The sequence below is a fragment of the Mus musculus genome, chromosome 14 (assembly GCF_000001635.26).
Source record: "Mus musculus strain C57BL/6J chromosome 14, GRCm38.p6 C57BL/6J".
Taxonomy (NCBI): domain Eukaryota; kingdom Metazoa; phylum Chordata; class Mammalia; order Rodentia; family Muridae; genus Mus; species Mus musculus.
Window position 1 is genome coordinate 30184337 of NC_000080.6, and position 18080 is coordinate 30202416.

An 18080-nucleotide genomic window follows, 5' to 3' on the forward strand; every position below is an offset into this window, starting at 1 on the left:
GAACCCCAGCCTGCCCTGCTACCTGACAGGACCTCAGACAGAGGCTGCTCAGACCCCTCTGTTCATGCCAACAAAGTGTCCAGAAGCAGGGACCCTCTGAGGATCCTAGGGGCAGAGGCTACTACCTTCATGACAGTGATATTTATGGTCATGGCTTGTGAGTCTGAGCCATGTAGTAAGGACCTCACATCTGTCACTGTGCCCATCTTCTCAAAAGCACTCTCCTACTGCATCATCAAGACCTTTACACGCTTGTGAAAGCAAAGCTAATGGGCGAGGCTCAGCTGCTCAGCCAGGCCACCAGTGGCAGAGCTGAAACTTGCTTCCGGGTGTTGTGGCTGATGAGGCTGAAGGGTCTGTTAGGACAGGGAGTTTTCATCCATTCTGTTCATCTGTTTTAGTTTACAGTTCCTGACACACACACAAAGTTCACAAGAAACGTCCTGATTCGGAAATAGATGGATGGCTTCAAAGTTCCACACCTTAATGTGCCACAGCACTCCAGTGCAGGCAGACAGCCCCCACCTGCACCCTCTTTGAGGTATGTGCAAAACAACGTGAGTCACAGGTGCCAAAGAGCTGCAGTGTGCAGAGGCTGAAAGTTACCTAAGGGGAGGCATTAATATCACCATTTTCTCTTCTGAAATGTGAGTAAAGTAGTATCTGGCCACGATGACAAGTTTTTTCCGTCTCTTGGAAGGTTTTCCGAATAACGCTATTTTCGGACGGTCTGCCCATTTGACAGTTACTTTTGCTTTTTTTTTTTTTTAAATAAATATTTATTCTTTGGAATGGTTGCTCGTTTTTTAAAGAGTAAATATAAATTTGCCCATTGCAAATAGCATCAACTTGGGCCGATCAGATTGTGGGAATGGTTGGCTCAGCAACAAAGAAAAGGTTTCTAAAGTTTAATTAGCAGCCAAAGCAGAAATTCTGCACCCCCCTTAGACAGGCCTCTGGGTCACCAAGACACTAGGTCCATAAAACACAGGGTGGTCTGATTGTGGGCCTGATTGGGCACAACTCTGTCACTCCAGGGCATTTATAGATACTCCTTTGTTTTAATAACAGCCCAGCAATGAACAAGACCCAGAACGGGGAATAGGCCGCATCTCCACCTTTACAAAGCTACTAAGGGCTAGCTTGAGCTCTGACTAGGGAGACATATCAAGGCTATGGCAGGTTTCTTATTATGTCGGCTTCTAAAAATGACTGTAAACTCCTGCAGCATAGCTAATGCTAAAAGTCTCTCCCCTCAAAACCAAGTTCACAGCTTCAGAGAAATAAAGGAAAAAGGAAAAACTTCGAACTCTGCAAACGTGGAGGCCACAGGAATTTTCAACCCAGAGGGTTAGGAAAGCAACTTCTGCAGGCGGTGACTGAAGATGGCTCTCAAGCATTGCTGGTTCTGCAATGTGGATCACAGTCATCTCACGCCCCATCCTTTAGCAGGGTCATTGAAAGCAGGTGCATAATGTCTCTGCCACTACAAGAGAGACTGAGACAGGAAGAGAAACTAGCCACCACTTCAAGGTGGTGTGGGCTGGAAGCCTCCCTTCTCTAGGTCTCAGTTTCCTTCTCAGTAAAGCAAGAAAATTTAATTAAGAATCTCAAATCCTATGTTCTATTTCTCTCTCACTCCTTCTCTTCTTCTTCTTCCTCCTCCTCCTCCTCCTCCTCATAATAATAATAATAATAATAATAATAATAGCACCATGTACCTCAGTGCCTGAACAGATATAGACAGGAGAAGGAAGCAGCAATGGAAGATCCTAGGCTGTTAATAAAACTTGACCCCAAGAGAAGAAAAGGACAGATCCAACTGACCGAAGCCAGGTGAACCAGAATGGGGACGCCATATTCTTCTTTACCAAAGCTTAAGTGACAATCTTGAATGCCTAAAATATCTCCTTACTAAGAACCCATAGGGGTAGGGGTAGGATTGATCCAGACCAGCTTTTCTTTAAAGGAAGCGACTTGAGAAGAGAAGACCCCTTGGTCCTTGTGTGTCCACATTAAGGGCTACATGCAACTCTCTTAATGTCTTTTTTATTAGTGGGAATTTTGACAAAAGTAACAGGTCACTATGGACTCAGAATGGAAAACTCATTGGACAGAAAAACAGATCATAGATGGAAACTTTAGTGAGTGGGAATTAGATTCAAAGAAAGACATTGTAATTGATCTTTTTCTTTTATAATTTTTCTTCTGCTCTTGCCATGAACAACTATACTTTACTAAAAGTTTTACTTCATATGTTTCTTTTATGGTGGTAGGAAGTAGGTTAATATTTTTGATAAATAAAATGTGAGGGTTTCTTTTTGTACTAACAGAAATACCATTGGCTCTAGCCCTACCTTGCTACTTTAATCTTACAACCACCTTCACTGCAGTTTATTTTACAAATGCAAAACACACCTGCTTAATGTTTAAATTAGCTGAGTTACAGCAACAATAGGAAATTCAACAAACAACCACTGTCAAGACAGATGAGTCTGCTGTCTCTAGGACCCCTGTGCAGCTTCCTTCCCTGAATGTGGCTGCTACTGATGGGCAGGCTATTCATCTACATAGGTATTTTCCTATTCTAAAGACTATATAAATAAACCACACCATATTCTTATTTTGCTTGTCATATTTTTTTGAGATTCATCCAAGTTGTTACATTTATTAGTTTCTTTTATTGTTAAATAAAATATTAAATTAAGCATGCCATGATGGTTTTATCAATTTACCTGCTCTGTGGTTTTAAGCTATTTTCATTTTTCCTCTATTTTGAATAAAATTTTTCTATAGAAATATGTTTTTCCTTGGATAAGTACCAGAAAACTAGTTTATAATACTGGAAGGAAAGGGGGGAAAGAATCTTTCTTTTCTTTTTTTTTTTAATTTCTTTTTTTAATAAACAAACTCAATATTGACATTGTTTTAAGTCATCAAAATAATTTATAATAGTTAAATGCCTCTTAAATATACATGATGTCTTCTGAAGCTAAAAGTAATATGCACTCAACCAGTCTTAAAAATCTATTTGGAACATTAAATATGGTAGAAGTAAAAAAAAAAATCTCTTAAGAAGTCCTCTATGAAAGGAAATTGTGACAGGTTCCTGATTAGACAGAAACTATTCCATCTTCAAGGGAGAATACGCAGTGTAACTGTGTGACTTCATGGTAGTGTTCCTTCTGTTTCTATTTTGTGAAATAGTTTGAAGAGTATTGGTATTCGGTCTTCTTTGAAGGTCTGATAGAATTTTGCACTAAACCCATCTAGTCCTGGGCTTTTTTTTTTTTTTTTTGGTTGGGAGACTTTTAATGACTGCTTCTATTTCTTTAGGGGTTATGGGACTGTTTAGATGGTTTATCTGATCCTGATTTAACTTTGGTGTTTGGTATCTGTCTAGAAAGTTGTCCATTTCATCCTGATTTTCCAGTTTTATTGAGTATAGGCCTTTGTAGTAGGATCTGATAATTTTTTTAATTTCCTCAGTTTCTGTTGTTGTATCTCCCTTTCATTTCTTATTTTGTTAATTTAGATGCTATCTCTGTGACCTCTGGTTAGTCTGGGTAAAGGTTTATCTATCTTGATTATTTTCTCAAAGAACCAGCTCCTGGTTTTGCTGATTCATTGTACAGTTCTTTTTGTTTCTACTTGGTTGATTTCAGCCCTGAGTTTGATTATTTCCTACCTTCTACTCCTCTTGGGTATATTTGCTTCTTTTTGTTCTAGAGCTTTCAGGTGTGCTGATAAGCTGCTAGTGTATGCTCTCTCCAGTTTCTTTTTGGAGGCACTCAGAGCTATGAGTTTCCCTCTTAGCACTGCTTTCATTGTGTCCCACAAGTTTAGGTATGTTGTGCCTTCATTTTCATTGAATTCTAAAAAGTCTTTAATTTCTTTATTTCTTCCTTGACCAAGTTATCATTGAGTGTGGTGTTGTTCAGCTTCCATGTGTGTGTGGGCTTTTTGTTGTTTTTGTTCCTATTGAAGACCATCCTTAGTCTGTGGTGATCTGATAGGATGCATGGGATTATTTCAATCTTCTTGTATCTGTTGAGGCATACTTTGTGGCCAATTATACGGTCAATTTTGAAGAAGGTACCATGAGGTGCTGAGAAGAAGGTATATTCTTTTGTTTTAAGGATGAAATGTTCTATAGATATATGATAAATCCATTCGGTCCATAATTTCTGTTATTTTCAATGTGTCTCTGTTTAGTTTGTGTTTCTATTATCTGTCCATTGATGAGAATGGGGTGTTGAATTTTCTCACTTTTATCATGTGAGGTTCAATGTGTGCTTTGAGTAAAGTTTCTTTTATGAATGTGGGTTCCCTTACATTTGGAAGTATAGGTGTTCAGAATTGAGAGTTCTTCTTGGTAGATTTTTTTTTCCTTTGATGAGTATGAAGTGTCCTTTTTTATCCTTTTTGATAACTTTTGTTTGAATGTTGATTTTATTCGATATTAGAATGGCTACTCCAGCTTGTTTCTTGGGACCATTTGCTTGGAAAATTGTTTTCCAGCCCTTTACTCTGAGGTAGTGTCTGTCTTTGACACTGCCTTTCCTGTATGCAGCAAAATAATGGATCCTGTTTACATACCCAGTCTGTTAGTCTATGTCTTTTTATTGGGGAATTGAGTCCATTGATGTTAAGAAATTTCAAGGAATAGTAATTGTTGCTTCCTGTTATTTTTATGTTTGTGTGTCTATCTTCTTTTGGGTTTGTTGAAAGATTACTTTCTTGCTTTTTCTAGGCTGTAGTTTCACTTCTTGTGTTAGCATTTTCCATCTATTATCCTTTGTAGGGCTAGATTTGTGGAAAGATATTGTGTAAATTTGGTTTTGTCATGGAATGTCTTGGTTTCTCTATCTATAGTAATTGAGAGTTTTTCTGGGTATAGTAGCCTGGACTGGCATTTGTGTTCTCTTAGAGTCTGTATAACATCTCCCCAGGATCTTCTAACTTTCATAGTCTCTGGTGAGAAGTCTAATTCTGATAGGTCTGCCTCTGTTACTTGACCTTTTCCCCTTACTGCTTTTAATATTCTTTCTTTTGTTTTGTGCCTTTGGTGTTTTGACTATTATACAACAGAAGGAATTTCTTTTCTGGTTCAATCTATTTGGATTTCTGTAGGCTTCTTGTATGTTTATGGGCATCTCTTTCTTTAGGTTAGGGAATTTTTCTTCTATAATTTTGTTGAAGATATTTACTGTCCCTTTAAGTTGGGAATCTTCACTCTCTTCTATACCTATTATCCTTAGGTTTGGTCTTCTCATTGTGTCCTGGATTTCCTGGATGTTTTGGGTTAAGAGCTTTTTGCATTTTGTATTTTCTTTGACTGTTGTGCCAATGTTTTCTATGGTATCTTCTGCACCTGAGATTCTCTCTTCTAATTCTTGCATTCTGTTGGAGATGCTTGCATCTATGACTCCTGATCTCTTTTCTAGGTTTTCTATTTCCAGGGTTGTCTCCCTTTATGATTTCTTTATTGTTTCTAGTTCCATTTTTAGATCCTGGGTGGTTTTGTTCAATTCTTTCACCTGTTTGGTTGTGTTTTCCTGTAATTCTTTAAGGGATTTTTGTGTTTCCTCTTTAAGGGCTTCTAGCTGTTTACCTGTATTCTCCTGTATTTCTTTAAGGGAGTTATTTATGTCCTTCTTACAGTCCTCTATCATCATCATGAGATGTGGTTTTAAATCAGAGTCTTGCTTTTCTGGTGTATTGGGGTATCCAGGGCTTGCAGTGGTAGAAGAACTGGTTTCTGATGATTCAAAGTAGCCTTAGTTTCTGTTGCTTAGGTTCTTGCCCTTGCCTCTCGCCATCTGGTTATCTGCGGTGTTAGCTGGTCTTGCTGTCTCTGACTGTGCCTTGTCCCTCCTGCAAGCCTGTGAGTCAGTACTTCTGGGAGATCAGTTGTCTTAGGGAGGTATTTGGGTACGGAGAGCTGTGGCACAGGGTCAGCTCTGGAGTGCAGACAGAAATCAGAAGGATCCTGTCCCTGGCTGTTCCTTGGTTCCTGTGTTCTGATGGCTCTGGGTGGGTCCCTCTTGTGGCAGGAATTTGAGCAGAAGTGGTGGTCTTACCTGTGCTCACAGTTGTTTTGGCACTCATGGGAGACCAGCTTTCCCCCGGTGGTATTTGGGTATGGAGCGCTGAGTCACAGGATCAGCTCTTGGCACATACAGAAACTGGAAGTATCCTGTCCCCGGCAGTTCCTTGGTTCATGTGTCCTGAGGGCTCCTGGTGGGTCTATCTGAACAGAAGCGGTGGTCTAATGTGTGCTCACAGGCTTGTCAGCACTCCTGGGAGATTTGCTCTCTCCCTGCTATGGTATTTGGGTATAGAATGCTGTGGCACAGGAACAGCTCCTGGTGCAGACAGAAACTGGAAGAATCCTCAAGAATCTTTCTAAGGGGTGTTATCACTTCCAGTTTTAGAAGAGGTTTATGAGAGTTTCAATTTCCCCATATGGTGGCTCCCATTTGATATATCTGTTCTCTTTACAACCAGCAGTCCCGGTAGGCACAGTGCTGTTACTGTGGTTTTAATTACCATTTCTTTAATTACTAACAATGTTGAGGGTTTTGTTGGACAGCCATTTTTTTAAAAATGAAGATCCACTCAGTTATTTTGCCCATCCTTTAGTATATTCTATTCTTGAATAGTTTTGTCTGTATGCATGCCAAATATATATATATTTTAGACCAAGAACTAACTGACTTCCTTCCTTCCTTACTCTTTGCCCTATGGGAAATGCTTTTTTCATTTTTTTTCACACTAATTTTTGAAGAAAAGATTTAAGTTTTGATAGAGTTTAATCTTTTCATGGTCTCTTTGATAGGTGCTGTTTTCTGCCTCTTTGTTCTTTGAGATAGGATCACACATGTCCCAAGCTGGCCTCGAACTCACTACATCTTGACTGAACATCTTCTGAGCCTCCTCCACTTGTATGGGAATTTTAAGGAGTTCACTGACAGCACCTATGCCTTAGAAAGCTTTGCCTGCCTACAGGCTGTATACAGTATTTGCCCCATGAAATGTTATAGTTTTAAATTGTAAATAAGTCTATGATCTGGATGAAGGTAACATACAGTCTGAGGTAAGGCTAGTCTTTCACACTGACAAATGGTTGTTTCCACGCTGTTTGCTGGAAAGTTTCCTCATGCCATTGAATCATCATGGCATCTTTTTCTAAAATCAATTGGTGGCATGCACATGGGTCTATTTCTAGATGGCCCTATTTGATTCCATTGATCTTTATGTCAACTCCTAAGATCAATATTATCTCAACTCCAATAACACTAGAGCATGCCATAAGATCAGGCTCCAGCTTTGTTCTTAAAGATTTCTTTGGCCAACTTAGAGTCTCTCTAATTTCCATACAGATGCTAGAAAAGTCTTGTGAATTTTTCAAAAGCTTGACAATATTTAGATTAGGATTCAATCTATACCTTGATTTGGGAAGAAGTAGAAACCTAAGGTCATTAATTCTTCCAACCCATGAGCATGGTGTCATACTCTTTCTTCAGCTCTTCTTTGATTGCTCCCGTGAAGACTTCCCCATTTCAGCAAGCTATCCATACCTAAATATTTCATAGCTTTGGTGACACTGTAAATAGTAACATTTAAATGTTTTGTTTTCTAACTGCCTGTGGCTAATATATAGACATTTCTATGCTTTTATAGAGATTTTTTATCCAGAAACATTGTCAGGTTCATTCAGAAAACTCGATTCTGTATGATTTTAGTCTTAAATTCACTATGATTTATTTTACGGCCCAGAATATCAACTCTCTTGATGAACACTTCATATGCATGTGAAAAGAATATGTATGCTGCTCTTATTGATAGGGAATCCTTTGGAAAGGTCAGGGTGACTGCTGGAATTTTTCAGGTCCCCCATCGACAGGTGCTAGCCATACTCCAGCACTGAGAACTGGGGTACACAGCTATAAAGATGGCCTTCCACTCCTCCTTCAGTTCTGAGAGTGTTTCATTCAAGCACTTTGAAGCTCTGTTATCAGACATTTGAACAACAAGGATTCTTATATCTTCTTGGAAAATACCCTTTATGGTTTTGAAATCTCTCACTTTGCATGCTGGGTAGCTCCTTTTTTCTAACGTCTACTTTGTTGGTTATTGATATGGCCCCTCTAGCTGCCTTTTCTGTGCTTTGATTCACAAATTACTTGCTTTTGCATTAGAGAAGGTTAAAGAGACACTGGAAAGGTTTTTTTGTTTTTGTTTTTTTGTTTTGTTTTTTTACATCTGATAATCTGATAAACTCATGGATTAATTAGGGCTCTGCTGAGTTAAACATTCTATCTTGTTATTTGTTTTCTGTTTACTTTGTTTTTTCTTTACTTTTTCCTAACTTGATTTTTGTTCTTGTTGTGTCTCTCTCCTTTGTTGTCTTGATATCAACAACTAAAGTTCCTTGTTCCCAGTTGCTCAGTAGGAAAAGTGTCAACAGCAGCCTTCTGTGAAGGGAGAGAGGAAGTGGTTTCGGATTTGCAGACTGCTGGACCTCTGGGCTAACAAATCAACTTGGTCATTAAATGTCAAGTAGATCAAACAGCTACACATACAAGTATAGCTGGGTTTCAATACAACTTTAGTTGCCAAAATAGGTGTCAAAATACTTTGCTAGTGTGGAGAAATGGCTTCCTGTAGAGCCATCTCTAGGCTCTGGAGTGGAGAGTGGGTAGTTTGCAAGTCTGGGTGCCAGGGTTTATAATCTGTACTTTTACTTGTGCATGACCTACCTTCATACAGCATCTTAACATTCTAGGTTCTGTATGTACATTGTACGACAGCCTTACAATGCTCTCTCTGTCCTCTGTGCTACTGTAAGGTAGACATGTCACAATGTTATTGATGTTATTTTATTGTTTTTTAAAGATAATTACCTTAAAAGAGATTTTAAAATGAAAATAAATATCGTTAAATCCATCCAGTCTGGAATACCTCATTTCTTTTGGGTGGCTCTTCATTTCTATCTGGTGTCATTTTTATTTCAACCTGAAAAGCTGTCTTTAAGCATTTTTAGAGGTGCAAGAAGTCTGTCAGTCATAAAGCCTCCACTTTGCTTTGTCTATAACAGTTTCCATCTTGACTTGGGTTTGGAAGGAATTTCACTGGTTGAGACTCTAAGCTGACATTTCCCCAGGCCTCTGAGGGTGTGTCTATTGTCTTCTGGCTTGTACAGCTCTTGAAAGGCCTGACATGAGTTTTGTTTTTGTTTGTTTGTTTGTTTGTTTTGTTTTTAAGCACTTTTGACTGTGGTTGTGATAGGCCTTTCTCTGTGGTTTCTGATCAAGCTTTGCCAGGCATCGTGAACTTCTGAGTTCATTTTCCATCCTATTTGGAACATTTAGAACCATTTCCTCAGGGGCTTTCTTTTTCTCTCTCCTCCTTTCAAAACAAGATTTACTGGTATATTTGGGTGTGTATATGTACACACTTGTATGTGTTTTATGTGCACCATGTGTGTGTAGGTATCCACAGACACCAGAAGAGCATGAATCCCCTGGATCTTGGAATTATAGATGGTTGTGAGCTACCTCATGGGTTCTGGGAACCAAACCCAGGTTCTCTGCAAGAGCAGATAGTGCTCTTAACTGCTGAGCCATCTCTCCAGTCTTTCTTTCCTAATATTCCAAATGCACACTTTAGAACATTTGGTAATTCACAAGTCCGTGAGGTGGTATTCATTTCCTTAATTATTTATTTACTGCCACATCTTCACATCCCCTGATGTGTTTCTCTTTAGCACTGCCTGATGTACTAGTGAGCAAATCTAAGGAATGTTTTCGTTTCAGACACACCTTCCAGTCCTTCAAGTCTCATGTGTCCCTTTTTTATTGTTCCATCTTTCTCCACTATAGTCTTATGTTCCCTTACATCCACGAACAAATTCGTAATTGCTGTTTTTAGATGCCTGTGAAGTTCCTTGCATTGTCTCTGTAACTTCTGGGTCTATTTCTAGTCATAGAATTTCCTCCTTTTAGGGGTCACACTCCCTCTTATATCTAGTATTACCTCAGTGCAGGTGAGGTACTTAGAATGATCATCTAAGTATTTAGATTTTATTTTTCCTTTGAAAAGTTTAGGGGTTTTTTGGTTTTTGTTTGTTTGTTCATTTTTACATGTAATTAAGTTACTTGTTTATCAGTTCTCTCTCCTTCAGGCTCATTCTCAAAACACTGTTTTCAAAGAGTCTTTATTCTACAGAAGGGATAGCACAGTTTTTCAATAAAGGGCCAAGACAGTGGACTTCTCCATTCAATGATGACAACAAATGAGTGCAGCTATGTTACAATAAAACTTTATTTATAAAAATCAGTGGCAGGCCAGATGAGCTAGGATTTGATCCCCTGCTCATGGTTTCCCAAGCCATAGTCTAGATCTAGGCTGACTCTACTACAAAAAGCCCTTCAGTTTATTAACAGTCCACAATGTTCAATACAGTGATTTACTCTGGGTATTTGGATCACAAACACCCCTTAGTCTTAGGAAACTGGTTATTATTTATCTTATAGTTCCTGCACCCTGTCTTTCTCTTTCCCCTAACACTTCTTTGCTTGGCCTCGTGGACTACAGCTCAGTTTCAGCTGAGACTCCTGTGGACCTCAAGGCCCAGGTGCAGGGCTCTCCTCTCTCCAGTTCTCAACTAGTTCTCTCCCTTCCCATTTTGTGTTACTCAGGTCTCCTGGAGTTTTATCTCTTAAACTTGGTAAGACTGCCATATTGGCTCTGTTCCCTCTTCCTGTGCTGTTCTAGTTGGGCAAAATGTTCCAGCAGAGAAAAAGCTAAGGTGACATGGGGACATAAGAAGTGAAGCTATGTATCTCCATTCTCTAGTCTAATAAAAGTCCAGTGGCAGGAAAGCACAAGACTCTCCCAGAACAAAGAGACATCTGCGGCTCCAGTTTGCCAGCCCGTGACAGGTGTTCCAAACAAGAGGAGGCTTCTGCCTTAACGCCTATCTGCCACCTATTCATTTTGGATACATTATTTCTGCAATACACACATAGGTGCCAATGTACAATGGGAGGTTTTATAAAAGCTAGCTTTCTTCCTGGTAAGTATAACCATCCAGTGGGCCACCACTTTGGGCCTTCCTTATTTTCATTCCCCGGGGTAAAAGGACACCCCACCAAACGTAAGCTACTCTCCAAACAGACAGAAAAAGTCATCTCCAATGAAAAACCAGTGCAATCAGGATACAGATAATCCAGAAGATAACCAAGCTGCAAGTTACCTGCAAACAGCAACTGAATAAAGCCACAAAGAGGAAGGCAGAGAGATGGTTTTAAAAGCTCTCTCCAAACTGGAGAGAGGACTCAGCAGTGAAGAGCACCTGCTACTCTGACAGAGGACTTGGGTTTGATTCCCTGCACCCTCACAGTGACTCAAAATCATGGTATTCCAGTTTGAGGGATCTGACACCCTCTGCTGGATCCCATGGAGGCTAGACATGCATGAAGTACCCAGACATATGTGCAGGTGAAATAATCACATACATAAAGTAAAAACAAATACATCTTTTAAGAGCTCTCTTGATGGAAATAAGAGAGTATTCCTAATTTTAGGGGTAACTTACAGAACAGCCCAGGTAAGGAGTCCCAAAACAGGGCTACATCTTGTCTCCCTTGGTGGATGTTTGCTCCAAAGACCTGATTTGTGTTTCCTCTGCTGGCAACAACTCAGGGTGTGGAAGGAATGGGGCAACACAGACCTCTATTTTTCATTGTAACATACTCCTTTAACTAAATCTACCAGCGTCTTCCTCTCACAAGAGGGTATTAAAAGAACACCTGCTTCTCTGCATTTTCCAGTTTATTTTATTTTATGCCAGATATGTGACATTATTCAGACGCTTGTTTTGTTATTTAAAATGGGAAAGTGGCATGCCAAGGTTTCTCCCACAACTCAGCATAAAAACATAATAGCTCTGCTCAAGGGATGTTAAACAGCAGCGCACCGCACAGCAAGAAAGGCTCTCTCGTATGATACACATGGTTTTAACTAGCAGGGTGCTAGCTTTTAGGAGCTGCATTCACCTGACTCCACCCACCAGCCAGGCAGGTCTATTTGTGGAGACTTGAGGCCCTGTGAGGTGAATCATCTCTCATTAGCGGCTGAGACTTCCTCTAACAGCCTGTCACTGACTTCCCCAAGCACACCAATCATGAGAGCTCTTCACCCAGGCCTCTGCCCAGGGATTGACAGCAGCCCTGTCAGCATTAAAAGAACCCCTGCTAGATCCTGATGCCATCACGGGCATAAGAATAACCACCTCCCCCAAGAAGGCTTGTGTTCCCTTTACCATCCAGCCCTCACCTCCATTCCCAGATAAACGTTTTTCCCAAACCAAGGACTTACCCTACAATTACTATAACAAAATCCAGTAAATTCCATCCATTCCTAACGTAAGCATTAGGATGCAGCAACAGTCCATACGCTATAATCTTCAGAAATGTCTCCACTGTAAAAATAATCAGGAAGGCATATTCTACTTTTTCCTGTAAAGAGAAAGGAACACACCAAGGGTGGAGAAAGAAAGAATCAATGATCAGAATCAATAGCTCAGAGACAGAAGCACCCCCCCCCCACCACGCACAGACATGATAACAGACAATGTTATCATGAGAACTAGAATCACTACCCTGCATGTGGACCAGGAAAACATTTCAATTTTGATGCTGAATTTCTCATAAGCAGCTAAGTGTTAAGTACTGTCATTCCAGGCTGCATTACTGCATTTTGCCACCTGCCCTGATGCATGAGCAGTGAGCCTGCCTGGGACATCATGGGCATGTTTTCTATTTGCACACATTTGCACAACACAGCATGTTTTCTCCAAGATTGCCAGATCAGGCCCAGAAAAGCACCAGGATGAAACAAGCATTCTGACAGTGGTTTCTGCACAGAACACACCGTCTGGGAGAACAGATGCATAATGGACTTTACCCTTATTTTTTTTTCTTGGGTTTTCCTCTGACATCTTATTCTGATCTGACTGCCCTCAGCACAGAGAAGAGGGCAGGGATCTCAGATGCCTAATACTGGCCTGTCTCCTCTTCCTGGCTGGCACCAGTGATGGACTCCCTCCTAACCAGCCTCCTGGAGATACAGCTCCGCCTTTATCTCAGTTCCCATGTCTGCTCCCATCTGATTGCCACATCCATCTGCAGCATTGCCTGATGGCTAGAACCTCTCCAACTCCAACCCACATTACCCCCCAAGCAAGGATGCCCCAGTCAACAGGTCTAAACACATAGGCTCTTTCTATAAATTTGATAGAAACTCAATGGACAGGGCCATGAGTATCCAACCAGCATTCTCTGGCTTTAATTTACTTAACAAAACAAAACAAAATCTCAAGAATGAGAACTTTTCTCTGTGGGCTCTAGAGTCCTCAGCTACTATCATCCTTAGGGTAGACTAATGGACTTCACTTACTAACATGGCTACTACAGAAGGCTATAGTAACTATGGCTCAGGAAACAGTGAGCTTTTCCTCCATATGCCAGGTACCCCAGAAGGAACCAGCATTTAAAAACTTCCCAACTCCAGTCCCATCCTTGCAAAGAATGGCCTGGAAGGGTTCACAGGAGTTTTAAACACATACAGAGAGAACCTCTAAAATCCAGAGTTAGCATAAGAGCACTCCCCTACTTGTGCTGAAGCCAAGGGTCTTGGCCACAGCTCCTGGGTCCTTTCTTTTCCCCATGGTCACACAAAAGAAGGCAGACACTGTGTGACCACTATTGTAGATGTGGATTTATAAATGGAAATGTACGCTGTTAAAAGGAAATGCTTCTGGATAGGAACTTCTTATTTTGGAAATCCTCTTTTAAAATATTCATTGCAGGATGACTCCAACAGGCCTGCCTTCCTAAAAATGTAACATGTCTACGCACACATTGGCTTGCAGTAGCTACAGCCTCTTCTGCATTTCAATGGAAGTGTTGTCTTCACTACAACTAGGATGCAGGCCTCTGCGGCTAGACAGCTGGCTCCTGTCTCTGGCTGTCCTAGGGTAGAGATTTCTCATGGCTTGTCACCAGCATCGTCCCTCTGGGCCACCAGGGTAATAACCAACTGCAGCCTGTGCATCCAAGACAGCACCCATCTTGTTTACTCCCCCCTGGTTATAGAAAAGCCAGATCAGTTTTGCCGACCTTAACCCTAGAACATTCTGGGCCCTTAACATTCAGTGTGTGTGTGTGTGCATATTCATCCATGTGTATGTGCATGTGTGTATATGTGTGTGTATGTGTGTGCATGTGCATCCATGTGTGTGTGCATGTTCATCCATGTTTATGTGTATGTGTGTATATGTGTGTGTATGCATGTGCATCTGTGTGTGTGTATGTACATATACATATGGAGACCATGGGAAGGCATCAGTTCTCTCATTCCACTGTATTTGATAAGGAGATTGAATTCAGGTCTTGGTCTCGGCAACAAGCATTCCTACCTGCAAAGACACCTAGCCAGCCCTGGCTCCTGTAATTTCTAAACCTGCCATCCAGTGCTCTGTGAATCCTTGGAAGAGCATCACAACAGTCTAAGAATTTCTTTTGAGTTAACCAGAATCAGGATGCTTATGATGTTAAAGCACTAACTCATACCCAATCCCTACCTATTCCTGCCTCCTGGTCCTTCGAACAGATTCAGTTCTCTGCTGGCTCATCCTGTGTACCCCTCCCTCCACCATCTGGTCATCCTTCCCACCCCTGCCCCCATTCCCCTCACACAGTCAGATCCTCTGGGCTAAGCCGCCTTGAAGGTGCTCCCAAGGCAGCCTATGCACCATGACCTGACAGGTCATATGCAGACCCACGGGGCTGCTGCTGTGTTTACAACCCAGGTTCTTTATCCTCCTCCTGCTGTATCTTTGAGTGGATGTCCTCATAGGAACATGAGGACACACCACCCAGCACCCAATTCACAATACAATTAATACAGTGAGAGTCAGGGTTTGATGATTCACTGGAAGGTGTGTAGAGATCCAAGAAGGAGCACAAACTCTAAAAAACTCAAAGGACAAGGAGGAGGAGGAGGAGGAGGAATTATTATTCTGTGACTTTAAACCAGAGGCCCACATTTCTGAAATATCCACCTACTTTACTCAGAGCTGCCCCTACCACCAAATGTACATCATCAATATGTTTTCAAGACTCCTAGTTCTAAGGGAACAAGATAATCTAAAAACAGCACACTGTCTTGAAAATTCCTCTTCTCTTTCATCCTCTCAGCTTTATTTACTAGGCCAGACAGGAAAAAAGCTTTGGCTGCCATGCCATCAATATTCATAGCAGTTCCATCCCTACGTCAAGACAGCACCATACTTCAGAGCAGAAAAACAAGATAAAGAACAGAGAGTACACCTACCAAACACACTCTGCCTTTTATTTATAAGTAACTGTGCCACAATAATATGAGGGACATTAGTGTAACTGAATGGTTGAAGGGTCTGGGTTTATTTTTATAATCCTCCCTTCCTCACCTCACCCTCCTTTTAAAAAATGTTGGTCCCTCTTTCCAAAATCTTTAATGAATTACTTGATGGAATGCGTTATAAAAAAGAGAAGCTTGCTATAAAAATGGTTGTTACAGAAATTCTGTCAAATGCCAAATGAACAAGCACAACCTGGTAGACCAGTTGTCCTATAAACTAGGGACATTCATTCCTCAATTCTGACATTGCCAAAGACTCCTGAGAGACAAGAGTACCTCTACATTAAACAAATTGAGGGTTATTATTATTTTGGTCAAATAAAAATTGAGGAAGTATGACAATTATCCCCCTTCAAATGGATTGTTTATTTGAAGAAAAAAAAAATGAATTTGAAAAGGAAGGTAAGAAGGAAGCCAGAAAACACCAAAAAGAGTTTGGAGGTACAGAAGCCAAATGACTTGCAGCACAGAAGTTTGTAGCAGAGACAGAAGAGAAAACCAAGACTGTGCCACAGCAAAGGAAAGACAGGAGAAGTTGGGGAAGGGGCAGGTGAGAACATTCTAGATTCGAAATGAGCTAATCCTTCTTCACAAAGCCAGATCAAAAGCTGTATCACAAATGTGACCCACCCTGTGAAACAGGAAGACTCCATGATTCCAATCCTCTCTGTCTGCCCCCAGCAGTGCTTTCTTTTCTCTGGCAGAGGACCTTATTGAGCAATGCCAGTCAAACTTCCCTTTAGAAGGGCACTTTATATAAGGTCCAAGTCTCCTATGACACTTTAAACTATCAGGGAAATATAGGCTCAAATCTAGTTCTTCTTTGTAGTATGGCTGTGGGTTTGTTGTGGATGCATGTACATATGGGTGCAGTGTACACACACACACACACACACACACACACACACACACACACACACACATGTGGAAGTCAGAGACCAATCTCAAGTGTTACTCTTTCTTAAGAGCTGTTCACCTTGTTTTATGTTTTAGAACATATCAAGGGACTTGCTAGCTACAGAGCACCAGGAATCCAGCTATCTCTACCTACCTACCAATTCCTAGGAACACGAGTGCATATCAAATTGCCTAGATTTTCCACATTGGTTCTGGGGATCAAACTTGGGTTTCCCTGCTTATACTTACTTACCCTTACCCACTTACAAGCTCTTACCTATTAGCCATTCCCCCAGTCCTAAAATCTAATGGTCTATCTTTTTAAACAGTGATCTGAACATTGGGACAGTCTCTAAGTCAACATTTTCTGAACTTATTTTCAGTGTCTAACCACTTCACCCTACAAAAGGCCTTTAAGAAACCAAAAACTGTCATCTAGCAGGGGCTGAAAGATTCCAGAATACTTGGTTCTTTTCTTCAGGATTCTTTTACTGTGTGTTGTTGCATCAACATTCATATGTCTATCACATGCCCACCCACCTGTCCATGCATGCATCCATCTATTCATCCATCCTGAGCTAGTTCCTCCTTAGCAAAATTCAGTAACTAACCTTAGAGCCCTCAAGAGATCTACAGAGGCCAAGAGCACTCGCCCCTTGGCTTTGCTCATCCACCCACATGCCCATGTCTTTGAGAAGGTTTTCCTTGCTTGTGAGAAGGAAGATATCCCATTCATGCCTGTGTGTGTGTGTGTGCAGGTACTAGCTCCCTGTTTTTGAATATCATTCCTTATTGTCCGTATAACTCTAAGACCTACCACCACACACAGCATGCATAAAATACTCATGGGTGCTACTAGAAAAACAGTGAAGGAAAAAGGTGAAGAATAAAGTAATGCGATCAAACATAAAGAAAACTAAAACACAACAATTTTTGATCCTAGGATATGTATCAACAAGGATCTAAGTTATTATAAATTCTTTCTAAAACAAAGTCTAAAGTAAAACAGTCAACTCCCTGATATAAAGGCTGCCTCCATCTTACCTTGTGATAATTTGAATACGACTGACCCCACTGGGCCCAGTGAGTGGCACTATTTGAAAGGATTGGAAGGATTAGGAGGCATGGCCTTCTTAGAGGAAATGTATCACTAGAGTGGGGGAAGTCTTTGAGATTTCAAAAGCCTACCCCAGGCTCAGTGGCTTTCTTTCTCTCTCTGACTATAGATCAATATGTAGCTCTCAGCTACTGTTCCAACACCTGCGTGGACACTGCCATGATCCCTACCATGATGACAATGAACTCAATTTCTGAATCTATCAGTAAGCCCCCATTTAAATGTTTTCTCTGATAAGGGTTGCCTTGGTCATGATGTCTGTTCACAGTACTAGAATTAATAAATAACTGGTCCTCAAATTTTAGCTTCTCTGCAGCCCAGGGTTAAAGTCATCCTTATATCTCTCTACCTTACAGTTTGTCTCTCCAACTTTCCTGCTTCCTATCTATGAGAACCCTCTACTCTGCACCACACCGGTCTGTTATTTCACTCACACATGCATGCACCATGTCTTTGCCTCGTTTGCTCCACTGAACCCAATGTTCTTGCCTCCAAATATAAACTCTTCCCTCTTTAGAGTGAAGCTACAGCTTCATGACACGAGGATAGAAAACAAGCCTTGTGCTGTAGAGTGGGGAAGCATAGAGCACACACC

General features: G+C 40.9%; 1 protein-coding gene across 25 annotated transcripts in view; it reads right to left on the reverse strand.

Annotated features, from left to right (window-relative positions):
* Cacna1d (calcium channel, voltage-dependent, L type, alpha 1D subunit) overlaps window positions 1-18080 on the reverse strand; it is a 451216-nt gene that overhangs the window by 144396 nt on the left and 288740 nt on the right. For all 25 annotated transcript variants that reach the window (XR_001781092.2, NM_028981.3, NM_001083616.2 and 22 more), the window contains exon 4: window positions 12388-12527. Coding sequence is in view for 24 of the 25 variants with exons in the window: in NM_028981.3 (NP_083257.2) it covers window positions 12388-12527 (140 nt within the window). In the remaining variant the exon portion in view is untranslated. The remainder of the gene's footprint in view (window positions 1-12387; window positions 12528-18080) is intronic.